Here is a 17,222-nt window from a genome sequence, read left to right as displayed (position 1 = left end):
TGGATGCTCTTAGCACCGTATCCGTGTCTCAGAGCACTCAGGAAGTGGGACTCTGTCCTCGCAGACCGAGGAGACCTCACACGATTGGTTTCTGTGCCCAGAACAATCACCTCGAATACATGACACCAGCCGTACGCCAGAAGTGGCAGGCGCTGGAGGATGAGCCCTGTCCCTTTGAAGTGACGCCCTCCCAAGGAACCCTTGATCCAGGACGCTGGCAGAACTTAGAAATCCACTTTACACCCAAGGAGGAGGTGAGATTGGCAGGTGTCAGCCCGGGAGGCCTGTCAGGGCTATCTGGAAATGAGGGCCTGGTGCAGAGAGTGTGCTATGAGCGCTGCCTTCACAGGGAGCTTTCTGCCAGGCCCGCACTCTGCGTGGCTCAGTTCACCCCACAGAGCACTCCCGTGAGATGTGCTTTGAAATGCCCACAGGGAGCTTGCACAGAGAGCACCAGGGCTGCCTCTCGGCACATGGAGGGGATGTGCCCAACTCCCCTCAGCCTCCCCCTGGCCTGGCTGTGTTTGCAGCTGCGACACTCGGTGCAGAGCAGCTGCCCACTCGCAGAGGATAATCCTGGAATGGCCAGTCTGGGCTCATCCTGCTGCAGGACTGACAGACAAAACAGCCACCACACACCTTCCTGGGCACGGCGGGACAGTCACCTGTAGTGGTGTGCTGCCAGCAGTGCCTGGGGCTCTGGCCTGCCTGCACATTGCCGTGCAGCTGGGGATTCAACTTAAAGGATGGAGCATTCCCAAAAGTAGTTTGCCTGTGGCCGCTGGGTCTCGGAAACTGGCAGTGTGTACCAGCATGGACACAAGTGCTTCTGTGCCCAGACAGTGCCAGGGATCTTTTAATTGCTGGAGAGATGTAACCATCTTGTGTCTGGCTTGGACCAGAGCCAAGCACTAAGCAGAGAAGATGACCCTTATTTCTGGCCAGCGAGAGCTCGTTTGCCTCTCTCCTGGAGCTGGTGTTTGCCTGATGCAGCAGTGCCAGGACGGTGTCTGGACACTGTAACCCCGGGGCCCCTTCCCATGAGCATTGCTCTCCTGCATGACCAGGTGAAAACACCTGACAGTCCATTGTACATCCATCTGCTACCCGAATACCCAGTTTCAGTGCACACCAGGATTCATCCCAGTTCCTCAGCCCCAGGACACAGACGCCGTAGTCCCCAGCATAAGTAAATATCTGGTTTCCATTCACCTTGGAGAGACTGATAACACCCTGACCTTGGGGCAAGCATTGTTGTATCTGGGGTCCTGTCACCCGGGACTTCATGGATGAGTTTTCTGCACTTTTCTCTTTTCAGAGGTCTTACAAGAATGAGCTGAAGCTTAACATCTGTGGGAGCAGCAATCACTTAAAGCTGCACCTCTCAGGACAAGGTCTGGAGCCACGGCTGGAGTTCAGCCCCCCAGCACTAAAGATGGGACCGGTGCTGGTGGACAGCGATGGGGTGGAGGCCACAGTGGTGGTGAAGAACCCCTGCGACTTTCCCATTGAGTTTTACTCCCTGGATTTTGATGAGCAGTACCTTGAGGAGGAGAAGGTGAGGAGGCGGCTCTGGTCCCCATGTACATGCTGCCCAAGCTTCACAGCACTGCAGCATTGCCAGGCTTGTGCCAGGGAGATGGAGGCAATCCCCAGGGCAAGGCCAGCTCTGACCAGCTGAGTCACTCGGCAGAGGTTTCTCTCCCGGCCCTGCTTGTAGCTCTTGCCTCTGCTCTGGAGCCCGCTCACCCCACCGGGCGTAACAAAGCACTTACACCTCATATCAGTCAACAACCCCATTGCCAGAAGCTCAGTGCCTTTAAAGAAGGCGGATGAAGGTGCCAGAAGTATAAGCAGGGTTTTCTCTTCTGTTTTAGGTGCTGGAACACGTGGGACTGCATCCCCACGGGCCTCCCCTTGCCCCGGCTGCTGTGCTCTCCACAGTGGAGTACCCAGAGGAGCGGCTGGGCCCTGCAGAGCGCGTGGAGCCCTTCACCATTGTGGCACCGGGAGGTGCTGCTGTGGAAGACAATCCGGTGGGTGCTCCAGTGGTGCCAGGGCAGGGCCCAGGCTCGATGGGGGCATGGGGGACAGGTTGGACGGGAAAGGATCATGGTGGAGAGGTAGTGAAGATGTGATGGGGCCCCGTGGCTGCAGGTCTCCTTTCTGTCAGGGGTGGGACAAAAGAGACAGCTCTGCTGGGGACAGAGCAGTTCTGTAGGACAAGAGGTAAAAAGTCACTTAAACCATCAACTTCCTTTGAGGAGAGGGTCCTGAGTGAGAAGGGTTGTCCTGTGTGGGTTTCTTGTTTGGGTTTTTGGGGTTTTTTTGGTTTTTGGGGTTTCTGGTGGGTTTTTTTGGTTTTTTTGTTGAGGTTGGGATTGAAGGTATTTGAGATGGTATTTTATGTTTGGGTTTAGGTGTTTGTTATTTTTTATTAGTGGAACAGTTTCACAGCTGTGAGTTTTGTAGTTTTTCATTAGCAAGGTATAAAATGGTTAACTATTTTTTGTTATGAGGGTTTTTTTAATTAAATTATTTCATGAAGAAATGATACTTAGGTTATTATTTTTTAACTTAATAACTGATTTTTCAAAGCCTGTAATGTGGACTTTTTTGTCTAATTACAAAACATGACTTAAATCGATGAAGAAGAAGGAAGAAGAAGGTGAAGAAGAACAATTTGGTTTTGCTTTAAAACTTTTATCTTGCTTCATATTTATTACTATATTCTAAAACCTTAAACTCTAAGATTTTTACTTTGTGATATTACACACTTGTAACTAACTACGCACTCGTAATTTCAGTGTTTTTAATTAATTTTGGGAGTCTTCTCTACAGCCTCAGGTCAAATGCAGTGCTCTTTTGTAAGTCTGTGCCTTTTAGCAGAGAAAGATTAAAATTCTCAGTATCTAGGATTCCAACAGTCCTAGGCCAAACAAACACCCATAAGGAAAACTAAGTCCATGGGCAGGTGGACTTATTTATTTATTCTCTCTTCTGCTGGTGAAGAAACCCCCGTTTTGCTTTCCAGGATGGGGATGTCTCAGGGCTCACCTCTGCCTCCCTTTTCTCTCTCCCCTTAGGCCAAGGCCCCGGATGCGAAGGGCAGCTCTGCCGAGGGCCAGCCAAAGATGGGTGAAGCGGCCAGCAGAGACAGCTCTCCAGAGGAGAACCAGATCTCCACAGGCCGAGCAGAAAGTTCCTCCGCAACAAGATGCAAAAGTACGCTGGAAAGTGCCTCAATCCCCACAGAATTCCTCAGGTGAGCAGCACGGGAGGAGGCGATGCCTCTGCTTCTTGCTCCTCTTGCCAAACAAGGCCCATGGTGCCCAGCTCCACAGCGACCCCGTGCCAGTGCCCCCGTGGGATGGCGAGTGCACCCTCCTCGCTTCGTTTGCTCCTCAGCAGTGTCTGAATTCTCCTCTTTAACTGCCAGGCTGAAACGGTACCGGTGGATCGTGCCTGCCCGCGGTGAGGTGGAACTGAAGGTCCGCTTCTCCACCATAAAGCCAGGGAAGTTTGAGCAGACGCTGAGGTTTGAGCTCGTGCAGACAAAGCGCCAGTACGAGCTGCCCTGCAGTGGCACCAGCCTGTACCCCAGCATCAGCCAGAACCCACGGTAAGGCTGGCCCCTGGCAGCCTCCCACACCACAGCTGCCCCTGAACCACAGCCAGGGCTGCCCCTTGGGGTTTCTGGCCTGGCCAGATGGTGCTGCCTGAGGTCGCCCAGCACCTCCTCCTGTGCTGGAGCTGGGAAGGCAGATGGTACCTCAGCCTCCAGGAAGGCTTTTGGCTTTCTGACTACATTTCCTACTCGGAGCACCTCATAGCTCCTCCTTCCCCACTTTCTCTGCCCAGGGTGGTGTTTCCACAGTGGAGGAAAACCATGGAGAAAGATGAAGTTGTCGTCAAGGAATATGTTGAGAGCACAAAGCAATTCCATTTTGGGCCGCTGCTGTGTGGGAAATCAAGAGAGTGGTATGTGCTCCCTGCTGGGCCTTGCACTTCTGTGGGCATGCCTGGAGAGACAGGCTGTCCTGGCGGCACAACCCAGGGCAGTCCTGGGAGATCCATGGGTTTGAAGGACCACAGATGTGTGAACTTGAGCAGACAAGAGGCAAATGAGCCTTGGAGGAGCTGCTCTGCCTGCCCAGTGGGTGCCGTGGTGGCCGCCTTGGTGGCCAGAGCCACATGCTGCTGCCAGTCCAAAGGTGTCTTGGGGGGCAACTTCCGTCCCCCTCCACATCTCAGCTTCACCCCTTAGGAAATGAACTTGATGGTGGTTTCTGAAGTGCTTTCAGCTCTGCAGGTAGCCTGGTTGAGCAATTATTCTGTAGATGGTTTTGTAAACCTTTCATTAATCTGTAATTATTAACAAGATTTTATTATTGACCTGCCAATAGGTGTTGGGGGTAACGTACAGCAGGAATTACATTTTCCTGTAATGACATTGCATCCTCACTGCTGGATAAAGTCTGCCTAAACAGATTGTCATTGAAGCTATTGTGTATTTCTATTTTACTGTCACTTCTTTTTAATGACATTTAACATTAAGTTCTTGTCTCCGTGGGAGCTCTGGAGGGCTAGGGCTATTTGGACAACCCAAGGAAATGAAATCAAAATAGTTTAAAAAACAGACAATCTTTAGCCAGACTGATGGATGGTCTGGGATTTCTGTTTGCCTCTTTAACCCTTTCACTCCAAAGTCATTTCCACACCTGAGAGAAGGGTCATTTGTTCTCTTTTGGCCTCAATTCCTCTTGGGAATTGATGCTTTACGTTTCTTTCTCAGCCTTTGAGCTAACCCATCAAATCCAAAGCAGTTTCATGACTTTTATGAAAGAAATTAGCAAAACTCTTTTTTCAAAAGCCTTTCTTTAGGCACCCTGCAGGGAAGGCAGCCCAAGAAAGAAGGGGAAAGAACCCAAGTGCCTGCTGAAGCGTTATTTTTCTAGGCACCTTTGAATTTCCATTGTATTAAAAACTCTGGCAGTGGCCTGAGCATCATCAGGCTTCTGGGCTGGAGGCACCAAGCCCAGGGGAAGGCATCAGAGTAAGGCAAGGATGAGCACACGCCCATGCCCCTGACTGGGATCCATTTCCCTCACTTGTTTGTTAGAGCAGGGTCTTCCAGCACCACTTCCTCGGGTGCACACATGTAGGAATATAAAAAGGTAGAAGACTTTAGAAAGTGCAGAAAGGCCCCAGAAAGTAGACACAAAGCTGAGAAAAGCTAGGAAATTTCAAAACCTTCTCATGGGAAGCTAGGAAGTTAAGAACCAAGTCAATACATTTCTATTTATCATAAGGAACACGAAAGAGCAAGAACTTATTGATAGCTCAAGATGTGAAAAGTCCTAGATATATGCTTTAAGATAGAAAAAGTTTCCATCTTAAATAATTAATTATTCTGTATTGTTTGAAGTTCATAGGAGTCCTTTTTTTTAATATTAAACCCACGTGGGTCCTTTTCTAATTGGTTAGAGTGTAATGACTTTACACCTTTTCTTTTATGCTGTTGGTCCAAAGAATATGTAGAAAAAGGCTTTGCATGGGCTGCCATCTTATCTCTGATCTGTGTTTGCATGGATGTTATTGTTTCTCTGTGCCTCTTGCTTTTTGCTTGTATGACACAGACAGATAATAAATCCTGAGTCTGCAACCAGTCGGGGTCCCGTCCCGCTTGTGAGACACGGACCGATCCGGCACACACGGTGCTCTCCTCGATGTGTGGCAAAGCCAACAGTCTGCTCTGCAGCCCTTTCCCCTTTTGTGGACAGGTACGAGGCCCAGAACTGTCCCGGCAACTCGGAGAATTTAACCATCCTGAACAACTCCCCCGTGGACGTAGAGGTCCAGTTCTCCTTTGAGAATGCTGGGGGAGCAGGGACGTTCCTTTTGGACCCTGCCAGCATGGCACTGAAACCAAAGGAGAAGCAGGTAGGAGAAGGGCAGGCAGAGCAGGCAGCGTAGAAGTGCCCAGGGGCTGCTCCTCCTGCTCTCACGCAGAGCTCTTTCTATTTCTTCCTGTGGGGCCGGCGCCAGGAGCTGACCATTTGGGCATACCCCACTTCCCCTGGCTTCCTGGAAGACAAACTCATCTGCAGCATTGGGAAGAACCCCAACCCAGTGGTCTTCAGCCTGTGCTGCCATGGGGTGCACATGAAGCTGGAGGTCAGCCCCCTGGAGCTGTCCTTTGACAAGCTGCTTCTGCACAGGTCAGTCATCCCACAAGTGCTCCAAGACTTGTGACAAAGAGAAAACTTTTGACTCGGGTTTCCAGGGCACGGATGGAGCTGCTCCAAGTTGCATTCAGTGGCGAGGCTGGTGTGGCCGTCCAGCAGCTGATGCCAAGTGCCTTCCTGTCTCTGCAGGACCGACAGCAGGACCTTGGTCCTGAGAAACTACACCCTGCTGCCCATGGCCTGGCAGCTCAGTGGGCTGGATGACCTTGTTGAGGACTTCTCCTTGTCACAAGATAACGGCACCATTGCTCCCCGCTCTGAGTTTGAAGTGACGGTGCATTTCAAGGCCAGGCAGATTGGCAGCATGAAGAAGACCCTCCGACTAGAGGTGAGAGGGGCTGTGCCCTGCCTGGCAGAGCGGGGCACAGCGAGCAGCCCTGTGCTGCTGGGGACAGGCTCAGGAAGAGCTGCACCCGACAGGCACAAGGGTGCTCTGACCCCAACTTCTGCCTCTACACTGCCTTTGCCGGAACGTGCAATGCATCCACGTGAAACATAAACTTTAAGGGATTTAGAGATTTTAGAGGAGCTAAGATTTTACTTAGAGATATTGCCTTACTAGAGTTAATTAAAATCAGTGAGTAGGCCTTGATGAAGTTAAGAGTTAGTAGTTAACTAAGAATTGATTGCTTGTCAACACAATCTTTAGTTAGCTGGGTTTATAATGAAGAATGTAGAAACTGACAAATAGCTTTTAGCAACATAAGACAATTGTGGGCCTCCTCTGTTCTGAAACCAATTGAAGACAAGGAATGGGAGTTCTACCAAGGTTCATTTGTCATATTTGCATTGAAAAGGTAGAAAGGTCAGAATGAGGAAGACTTCATTTACTTCCTCATTTTGGGACCCCTCCCCATGAAAGGGACCACCGACCCATTTCAAGGAACAAACTACGCATGTTTAATAGCTTTTGAAATGATTAGCATATCAAGCCAGGAATGGGATGTACTAAATTATGAATGTGTATTTGTATTTTGGGTATTCAACACTTGTGTGGATAAAAGGACTCTGTAATCATCTGAAAGGTGCGGTGTGTATTTGGGAGCTATCCCGCACGCTGCCCGGCGTCGCAATAAGCATACACTTCCTAACTTTAAACTGTTAGAGAGTTTTTGTCCGTCACAGTTGGGTATCGGTACTAGATCAATATCCATATTTCTTTAATAAATCACACGTCCCCCCAGATAACCAGACACTGCACCCTGAGCCTGTTCCACAGCCTTGTCCCTGTGGGTGGTTGAAGGTTGTTGTTTGCTTGTGCAGACTGCGGCGTGATCTCTACACTGGACTTTGTCTGAAGCTCTTGCATGGTGCAACAAACTCTCCCCCTGGGATTTTGTTGCCCATGGTTTAGGGGCTGCATTTCCGAGAAGGTGCTAGGTGACTGGAGAGGGTTGTCAATGCCACCTGCTCTGAGACACCTGACACTTCTTGTGGTTGTTCTTACATCTCTGTGCCTCTCCAAGAGGCTCTCCCTGCTGTAGAGTGCAGAGTTGGGCTGAGAGGGTTTTTTACTGCAGCAGAATCCCACTGGGGCAGCCCATGAGAGGAACAGGTTAGCAAAGCTTGGGAGTCCTCCAACGCTTGCGAAGCCAGGGAGGCCACAGGGGAAGCAGCCAGCAGAGACAAGGACTTACAGGCTGTCTACCAAAAGAATAATCTCAACAGTGTTTGTTTCTTGCTGCCTCAGGTTTCAGATCCAGAAAACATCGTGGGGGTTGTTCAGGCTGAAAACATCAAAATCTCTGCAGAGGTCTATGACGTTTCTCTGAGCATCGACATGCCCAAAGGTCAGTGGATGCCTCCCAAACAAAGCAGTCCAGGTGCACTGCATTACCTTTGGGTGACCAAAGCACTGGGATGGGATGGGATGGGATGGGATGGGATGGGATGGGATGGGATGGGATGGGATGGGATGGGACAGCATGCAAGGATGGCATGGATAGATAAAGCACATACCCTGCAAGCTGTGTGGCATAAAGCATTGTCAGGGCACTGACAGCCTTAAGTCTCCCCCCTCTGAACTTTGAAGTGTGCAGCTTCATGTGCAGATTGGATCTGGGGGCTCTGAAACAACAGTGACGTGAACAGGCAGTTGGCAACGCCCACAAGCTCAGCACAGCATCTAAAGTAACTGGATTTGTGCTTGGAAGCGAGGAAGTGGGAGCCGAGCTCCTTAACTACTGAGCCTGCAGATATTTTGAGTGAGAAGAGAAAGGGCAGACAAGGAGCTGGGAAACACTTCCAAGAACAGAAACTTGCTGGAAAGGGTTTTGTGCCGAGACCTCCGTGTAGCTTGTGACCTGGTGTATTCTGCAGCAGCTCACAAATACCGTGTTTGACCTCACTCTGTGGCTTTTCTGCAGGTCCAGATGGAAGCTTGGAATTTGGAACCATTCATGTCCTGGATAACGTGAAGAAAGTCCTGACTCTAAAGAACAAAGGGCTATACAACATTGAGTACAGGTGAGTCCAGCTGCCTGGTAGTGAGCATTTCCTCGGGTTCCCAGGCCTGAATTCTCCCTCTGTCAATGGCTAGAACCTGTTTCCATGCTGGCTGCCTCCTGGTAAATACAAACCCTGGGCTCTCTAATATCAATTATTTGACCAGAGAATCCAGCCCCAAACCAGCAGTTCTTCACAGCTCAGCTGGAGCCCAAAGGAGAGCCCCAAAATTTCAGCCACTGAAATGCTGAGATGCATTGCCTTCCTTTGATGGTCACCTCCTTTCTCTTTCTGAGACTCTGTAAAGGAGTGAATGACAAATTTTGGTCTCAAGGTTTCTTGCAGTAACCTCGTCATTGTCTGCACTCTCTGTCAAGATCTGGGCAGAGCTGGACTCTCCCTTTTCTTTTTTTCTGGTCCTATGCAAAGTCCTGGCTGTGCTGGTGGCACCTATAACTTTGCACTGCAGAGATCTCCATTCCTGCCCTTTCTCCCCAGTTTCATACTGAAGGGTGCAGGTCCCAGGATGCAAAATGTGGCATCCCACTTCACTGTTGAGCCTCAGTCGGGCCTGCTGACTGCCTCCCAGCGTGGTGTGAATGTTGAGCTGCTCTTCCACCCCAAAAGTGAAATCCTCCTCAAGAACAAGCCCATCCTCTACTGCCAGGTGAGCTGCCTGGGCCAGGCTGCGTTACCACACGGTGTCTTGGGAGCGTAAACAGGATAGGTGTCTAAGGGAAGGAGGGCTTTAACTGGAGAATCCTCTCTCCTACATACACAAACAAAGGCTTTCAAAACCATCTGGGAGGCTTCCTAAGTGGAGCTGAGAATCTGACTCAGGAGGAGGTGCTTAGACAGGGAGGGGTAAACGGATGGAGGCCTGGGGTGGAGGCTGGGGTAGAGGCTGGCCTCTTTGCTTCGGTTACCACCCTTCCTGTGGACACAGGTGATAGATGCCAGCTCGGGTGGAGGAGGCCAGGCTGTCGCCAACATCCCAGTGAGGGTGTCAGCAAAAGCTGAGTACAGCAAGTACAGCATTGAGCCTGCCTCGCCCATCGACTTCGGAGCCATGATCAAGGGCACCAAGGAGACCCAGACTGTCGTGCTGGAGAACAAAGGCATGCTCGGCTTCAAATTCCGCATCCGCCGAGCACCCAAGGAGGCATCCGCATTGGAAAGCAAAAGGTAGGAGAAGCCCTGCACCACCCTTCCGGTGTGAGGAGGCACCAGCCCGCGGCTGGGATGTGGCAGGCAGCCAGGAGACCTGGGCTATCGTCCCTTTGCATCCCTGGCCTGGGGAGAGGGAGCAAAACACCACCTCGGTGGATCTTTACTGATAGGGACAAGGATTTCTTTTTGCCTTCTTGCTTTTGCACTGCTTTCATGCTGTGCTTTTGCTTCTTGCATAAGTCTGGTCTCACTACAGCCAGGGGATTTGCCATATCTCATCTGGTGCCTCCTTACTTACCAGCTGTGCTACATGATTCAATTAAGTGAAATAATTCTTTTTAACTGTTATTGTGGAAGGCTCTGGCTCTTTGGAGCAGATTCCTCTTGTGAATGGCCCTGCGTGGATTGGGAAGAGGCAGGTGGGGGGCTGTGTTGTGGGGTACAGGAGCACCAGGCAGGGATAACACTGTGGGTGGCCCTTGCAGCTTCGCTTGCCCAGTGAGAAATGGGTTAGTGCCAGCTGACATTGTTTCTGTGCCTCTCCTGCAGCTCTGTGAAAATCAAACCCCAAACCCTGACCTTCACCATCAGCGGGAAGGGGCACGAGCCGCAGCTGACAGTCGTGCGCCCGAGCGCTCGCAGCAAGAGGGGAAACGCCGTGCTGCGCTTCAAGCGGCTCCAGCTGGGGGATTCAGAGACGCTGCCCCTGGTCATCCGTAACGATGGCATCATACCTGCCAAGGTGAGGAGGACCTGCTCGAGGAACGCTCTGCTTTGGGAACAAGTGCTTGTGGCACAGGGGAAGGGTCCCAGAAAACACGGCCAACCTGGAAAGAGGTGTCAGGAATTCTTTTTAAACAAGTGACTGACGTCTGTTCCCCAAGAAGGGAGTTCTTGGAAATTTTTTGTCCAGTCTTTCTTCTTTAAGTTGAAGACAAGAAAGGAGGTGGAGTATTTTCTCCCCCTTTTCTCTCAGGTCACTTTTTGTTCTCCTGGACATGTGTGATTTCCCAGTTCCATCAGATTGTATTTATCCCAGTTTACTACATTTTAGGTAGACTTAGATGTGTTTTAATTACATTCTGCCCGCTACTTTCTGTCCTGTTTGGTTCTGTGTCAGTTCTATCCAGATGCCTCTGAACACCCTTTTTCCCCCGGCTGGTTTGACTTTGCTTTTGTGCTAAGTGCTGTTTGCAGTGGGAGAGGTGCTGGGCTCCCATGCGGGGGCAGCAGCACTGCGGTGTCAGTCCCTGTGCCATCCTGTCCTCACACCAGTATCGTTGTGCTCTGGCTTCTCTTTTCTCAGTTTATGTTACTCCTGGAGGATGAGCATGCAGCATTCTTCTTGAAAGGCAGGGCCTCCGCACTCCGGATATTCCACGCTGGAGATGCGGAAGAGGGCTCTGTTGGAAACGGTAAATTCATTAACCAAGAAGTGTGATCATGCACAGAGGGAAAACGTGTGCCCTGCTCTTGGCTGCTCTGAGCAGCAGCCAGATGTCAGGCACACTTTCTTTCCTTGGGCTCTCTGTCCCCCAGGCTTTTCTTGGGGAATTTTTGCAGGGCTTCCTCCTAGCAAGTTGTAGGAAGTTCTTCTGTTCTTCTAGACATGGTGGGTTGAGTTGTGGGGGACCGTCACTGCCTCAGTGGACCCTCTGAGGTTATTTGCTGCTCGTGGGAAGGTACCAGCCTGGACAGACGCAGCCCTTGAGCACACAGAGAGCCAGCAGAAGCCAAAAGCACTCTTTGGCTCAGCTTTGCATATGGCTGGAGCTGGCTGGAAGCAGATGGAATGAGGGCTGGGCATCAGCCTGAGGTTAAGCTGCTTAAGTGGTGCTGTGTCTGGAGGTGGCAGTCTTGTGAACAGAGGAAGAGGGTCTGGAACCACTGAGGGTAGAACCTGTGCTTAGAAGGCAGCTGGTTTCAACCTCTTATTCCTCATCTATCCTGTGGAAATCTTTCCTCTGTGCAGCTGTACCACCTAACTCTGATTTCCATTGCTGTGCAGAGAGCAAGCCCCCAAAGAAGCCTTTCTTCCTTCTGCCTTGTGGGCAATCAGCAGAGTTTGGTGTCATTTTCAAACCCACCCTGGCTCAACATCTGGAAGGGAAGATCCGTGTGTTAGTGGGGGACACCTGGTCTGTCAAGACCCTCACAGAGCTGGTGGGTGAAGGCCACAAGGACGAATTCACCCTCATTGGACTAGAGGAAGACACACAGGAGAGAAATGCCAAGATCAGTCTGAAGGAAGACGTCATTGATGGTAAGAGAGGAGAGGCTGCCAAGGTGGAGCAAGGAAGAGGAAAATGGCTGATCATGCGTGTCCTCCCTCTAGCCAGGCCTGGGCTGTCACCCACGGGACTTGGTGGCCTGTGGGCGTGGCAGCCATGCATGCAGAGCAGTGTGTGCTGTGCTGCACGTCGCTGGCTTTGGGATGTGTCAGGGTGTTTCCCTGGAAGTGGTGAAACTGCCTGGGGAACTCCCTCTCGGAGCAGGGAAGGCTTGGAGCAAGGAAGCATTGAACATGCAGCTGTCTGTGCACGTCAGGGGGGCAGGTGGGGCTCCCTGCATGCTGAGATCCCTCGCTCTCCTCCTTAACAGCTGTCAGAGTGAATCACATCAATTTTGGGGACTGTGCTCTCGGGAAGCCCTGCCACAGGACCTTCAGCATCAGCAACCACAGCCAGACGAAGGTCATGCACTTTGAGTGGGAGGCAGGCGCCCCATTCCAGTTCTCCCCCAAGGTGAGCATGGACTGCTCTGCCTTTCCCCATTGCTCAAGCCCTGCCCTGGTGCTCCCGGGAGCTGGCAGGGAGTCCTCACATGCCACTGATAGCCCGTTCCAGTGCCACGTAGGAGATGGAGTCCCTGTCTTGGCTGGGCCAAGGCTGCCAGCCTTGCAGAAAAGGCTTCATGTTATGGGAGGTGGCACCTTCTGTTCATACTTTTGTCTATCAAACTTCACGTAAATCCACTCTGAGGTGCAGATTCCTGGCACAGCTGCTCAGCACATCAGTCCCTTTTGCTGTCAGTCCTGCCCTTGGCAGCGCTTCCAGTCTGGTCTTGACTCCCTGATTCTCCCTAGGTGGGACACCTCCATCCTGGCTGTGCCAAGGACATCACAGTGTCCTTGAAATCAGATGTCCCAGCCACCTTCAGGAGGCACCTTGTGAAATGTAAGGTGACCAAGGTCAACTTTGAGCTGCCACAAAGGAAGGTTCCCGACTGGGATGACCAAATGCGCGTTGTCCCACGGAAGGATACCACCAGGAAAGACCTGGCAGCCAAGTGGCCTGAAACAGAGAAGGTAAGAAGCAAAACGGCAAAAAAAGCCAACCCAGCTTTTGCAAAAAGAACCACCAGAACACCATCACTGCTGGCTGAGCAGCCCCTGCTTCCTCTGGACATTGGACAGCCGTGAGGTTCACCAGCAGAGCATTCCAGGGGAGAGGTGGAAGCGCAGTGACCGGATACACTCACGCAAGATGGGGAAGCCTTTTGGCAAGAGACCTTCAGCCACACACAAACCATCAGTCTGTGCCACAAGCACAAGTGTTGCAGCCCCTGTTGAATGGAAGGCAATGGTTTATGATTTTATCCCATTTTACGGTGTTAGAAATCTCTTCATCTGGTTGCTGCCTTTTCACCAACAAGGAGTTAAGTCTGCTGCATTCTGTCTCTTCTTTTGAAGTGGAGAGAAATCCACTTCTCCTGCATATGCTGGTGAACCCCAAGTTTTGTCTGCATGAGAATTTGGTTGTGGTCTCTGTATTGTGTGGGATATCTCATCAGGGAGTAGCCCAGGCACTGTATGACTCTATGGAGGAGTCCGGAGACTCCAGAGACTCCTGCTTTTATTGACATTATTGCCAAACACGCTCATCTTGGGTGGAGGCTATTTCCAAACTCTTTCTGGACCATTTTAAGGCCTCAAAACCATCCTCTTTTCTATCAGAACATCTGCAGTTGGAGACTTTCCTAGTGAGATCTTTCCCATCCCAAAATGCCCATCCCCAGCTCCCAGCAGTTGCTGCAGACATGACATCTGGAGAGCACTTTCTCCTAAGACAAGAAGAATAAGATCCTTTCTAGAACTCTTCAGTCTTGGGGTTCTCCATCCACAGAGCTCCAGCAGGGGAACTTCATCCTAGTTTTGAGACCTGCTGGATTTATAGGGGACCCGGAAAAGAGCCAGTCCCTCTACAAGGCTGAAGTACAGGGACTGGAAGGCAGCCATAGTCTCCATGGGGATATTAACAGCTGTGCTAGTGACCGCTTGGATCAGTGGGTAGAAACAGCTACTGTAGCAGAGCAGTCCCAATTTTGTCAGCTTTCCAGGGAAGTAAAAGTGAATGTGGGTCCCTCTATGAGGCTGATCTTGGAGGCCAGAAGATCCCCTTCTCAGCCTGACCTTGTGGGCTCTGCTCAGTGATTCCTCCCTCCTCTGTTTGCAGGCGGTCGAGACAGTCCCAGAAGCAGCTCACGCTGTGGTGGAGGAGAGCAGCCAGGAGGCCGAGGTGTACCTCAGTGCTGTTGTTGCCTACGCCCAGTTTGAGCTGAACACGGACATGGTTCTGTTCAAGGATACCTTGCCCTTCCAGACAAGGACAGCCACGTGAGTGCTGGAGGCCAGGCAGGGCCCTGCGAGCGGGAGCTGCCTTTGCCCAGGGCTGGCCCAGAGCTGCTTCCCAGAACCCTGCCCCAGCCCAAACCAGCACAGGCCCTTTTACGTGCACGCAAAGCCAAGCGGGAGATGGTGCTCAGGAGAGGCTCAGTGCTGCCATACCTTTCTGCTGAGAACAGCCATGGGTTTGCTTCCACTGCGTGTCACCTGTCCTCATCTGCTCAAAAATAAGTTTGCAGTCAAACCAAGACCTAAAGTCCAGAGCAAGCCCCTTAGCTTCAATGTCCTGGGCACCATCTTGGCCCTTTTCTCTTAAACTTCCACACTTGGAAATGCTGTTCTGGGCCACCCTGGACAGCAGTCTGAGCATGGCAGGGTTGCCTGGGGAAGAAGATGCTCCTCAGGAGAAAGTGGTACCAGGAGTCAGTCCCAGGAGTCCATCAGACTATATTATTGTACTATTTGCTTTATACTTCTTGGATGATTTTTTTTATTCGTCCTTCTTGCTTTTCAGTTTCACGATGCACAACACAGGCGAGGTAGCTCTGAAATACTTCTGGGAGAAAGCTGCAGAGAGTGAACCAGCCAAGAAGCCATACTCAACCACTCTGATGCGTAAGACCATTTCACTTGGTAGCTGAGGGCCTGGGGAGAAGACCCTGCCACTTTCACTCCAAAACATGAATTGCTTTTTCATCCTTGTCCACACATCCACTTTCATCAGCATCTTCCCAGCTGCAGCTGGAGAGTTTTCTCCTTGTCCCCCTCTGCCTTTCAGCCCCTTCTGTTCTTGCTCTGCCACTTCTGCTCTGCAAAGGAGCTGAGCCAGGCTCTGGGGAGAGCCACGTGCTGGGTCAGGACTGAGAAGGGGGACATCAGATCATCTCTTTGCCAAGTCAGAGACTGGGAAAAACAGTGGTGTAACGAGTGAGCTGCCCTGCAGCCACTGTCTGTGTGCAGTTCCCCACTCCAGGGCAAGCGCAAAGTCACTGTCTAAAAGCAGCTCTCCTGCTTTGGCACAGGAGTGTGTGCTGCAGGCAGAGACCCTGCTCCCAGACGCTCTATTTCCCGCTGAAAGTCCTTGGCCAGAGATGCTCCAAGTGCATCCCAGCTCTCCCCCACCTACCTGCAGCAGGAGGCCGAGTTGCTGGGAACACAGGATTTTGTCTTTGAAAGGTGTCCTCTTCCTCCCTGCAGGTCGGTTCCTCTCCTATGATACTGTAAAGCATCGCAGAAAGCTGCTGTGTCTTTTCCGGTGGGAGCAGGACCATCCTTCTGAGACGCGTCCTGAAGTGGAGCAGCTGCAGCAGCCTGCCAAGCAGCAGAAGGATTCCGAGCAGCTGGAGGAGCAGGATTCCCAGCAGCAGCAGGAGCAGCTCGAGCAGCAGCAGGAGCAGGATTCTGAGCAGGAGCAGGAGTCCGAGCAGCAGGATCATGTCAGCCCCTCCCTGGAAGTCTTTCCAGATGTTGTCCATGAGGTCTTCTCCATCAGCCCCTACCATGGCATCATCGCTCCTGGCCAGAAGCAGACCTTTCACGTGCGGTTCTGCCCGCAGTGCACGGGGATGTTTAAGACCACCATGCTGTGCAGGTGGGAAACGTCTGCACACTTGCCAACTCACGCTACTGATGGGTATCACTGAATCACAGGGTGGGACAGGGTGGAAGGGACCACGGTAGGTGATCTGGTCCCACTTCCCTGCTCAAGCGGGGTCATCCCAGAGCACATGGCACAGGGTTGTGTCCAGAGGGCTCTGGAACAATTCCAGCAAGGGAGACTCCACACCCTCTCTGGGCAACTTATCACCTGCACAGGAAAGGAATTCTTCCTCAGGTTCAGGTGGAATTTCCTGTTCAGGTTCTGCCCATTGCCTCTTGTCCTGTTGCTGGGCATCAAGCCCAGCCTGGTTCATCCCCTAGCACCCTCCCTTCAGTCCCTCTGACTGGGATGGGGAGGTGGGCCTGGAGACAGGCAGCCCCAGAGATGGCAGAAACACCCACAGGAGCACAGAAAGATCATCATCTTTCATCATCATCTTTCATCCCGTGGTGGGGAGGCACTGGGAAAAGACACTGTATGAAACAGTAAGCCCCTGGGGGGTTGCAAAATCTGGAACGAGAGATCCAGGGACCAGCCAGTCCCCAACTCTGCTTCCTTTTGGGACAAGCAAGGCCTGCTTCTCCACATGTGCTGTAGTTGGTCCCCAGGCATTTGACTGCTCATGTTCCTGCCCTTGCAGCTCTCCATGCAGCGACTGCAGTTGTTTAATCTGCTGCTCGCTGCTTGCACAGAGACAGGATGCAACACTGCGAGCCCTGCAAGGAGACAGGAAAACAGCTGGCTGGGAATGTTCCTCTGGCTAACACCAGTCCCTTTCTTCCTAGGATTCCTAACCTGAAGCCAGATCAGAAGATGGCACGGGTGATGGTGAAAGGCAGAGCCTGGGAGCAGGAGAGTCTGGGTGAACCATTAGCAGACAGAGTAAGGCCAGGGACCCGAGAAGGAGGTGCTCTGGAGAGCAGCACCTGAGTGACAGCGTTTGTGTCAGCTCCAGCATCCGTCAGTGCCTGCTGCTGCTGCTGGTCTCCCACCCTTCACCAGAGACCTCTGCAGCTACCCTCCCAAGTTCCAGTGAACACCTCTGTCCTACCTTTTAGTTAGCTAAGTTAATTAACTACTTGTTGATTAGATTGATAAGTAATAGATAACTGTCAGTTAAGTGTTAATAAACAAT

At 51.7% G+C, this 17,222-nt stretch overlaps 1 protein-coding gene across 1 annotated transcript; it reads left to right on the top strand.

Annotated features, from left to right (window-relative positions):
• Nucleotides 1-1,510: 1,510 nt before the first annotated feature.
• Nucleotides 1,511-17,017, top strand: LOC128802617 (hydrocephalus-inducing protein homolog). Its single transcript, XM_053969172.1, has 22 exons — nt 1,511-1,558; nt 1,878-2,036; nt 3,087-3,138; nt 3,180-3,265; nt 3,440-3,622; nt 3,862-3,981; nt 5,784-5,943; nt 6,049-6,221; nt 6,378-6,576; nt 7,939-8,038; nt 8,615-8,714; nt 9,192-9,360; nt 9,640-9,878; nt 10,413-10,605; nt 11,170-11,278; nt 11,872-12,126; nt 12,465-12,607; nt 12,949-13,170; nt 14,318-14,478; nt 15,002-15,102; nt 15,685-16,078; nt 16,873-17,017. Exons 1-22 carry the CDS (start codon nt 1,533-1,535, stop codon nt 17,015-17,017), a joined length of 3,489 nt encoding a protein of 1,162 aa, XP_053825147.1. The 5' UTR covers nt 1,511-1,532.
• The last annotated feature ends 205 nt before the right edge of the window (nt 17,018-17,222 follow it).

This window comes from Vidua macroura, unplaced genomic scaffold, assembly GCF_024509145.1.
Source record: "Vidua macroura isolate BioBank_ID:100142 unplaced genomic scaffold, ASM2450914v1 whyUn_scaffold_126, whole genome shotgun sequence".
In the NCBI taxonomy this organism is placed as follows: domain Eukaryota; kingdom Metazoa; phylum Chordata; class Aves; order Passeriformes; family Viduidae; genus Vidua; species Vidua macroura.
Note: the sequence above shows the minus strand (reverse complement) of the source record. Positions and strands in the feature narration are given on the sequence as shown.

What these genes read in the sequence shown, in the direction of transcription:
- LOC128802617 (XM_053969172.1), top strand. Translation starts at nt 1,533, where the DNA reads ATGAGCAGTACCTTGAGGAGGAGAAG. An exon ending in GACAAGCTGCTTCTGCACAG is followed by an intron (nt 6,222 to 6,377) that starts GTCAGTCATCCC and finishes CTGTCTCTGCAG; the next exon opens with GACCGACAGCAGGACCTTGG. An exon ending in AGAGGGCTCTGTTGGAAACG is followed by an intron (nt 11,279 to 11,871) that starts GTAAATTCATTA and finishes ATTGCTGTGCAG; the next exon opens with AGAGCAAGCCCCCAAAGAAG.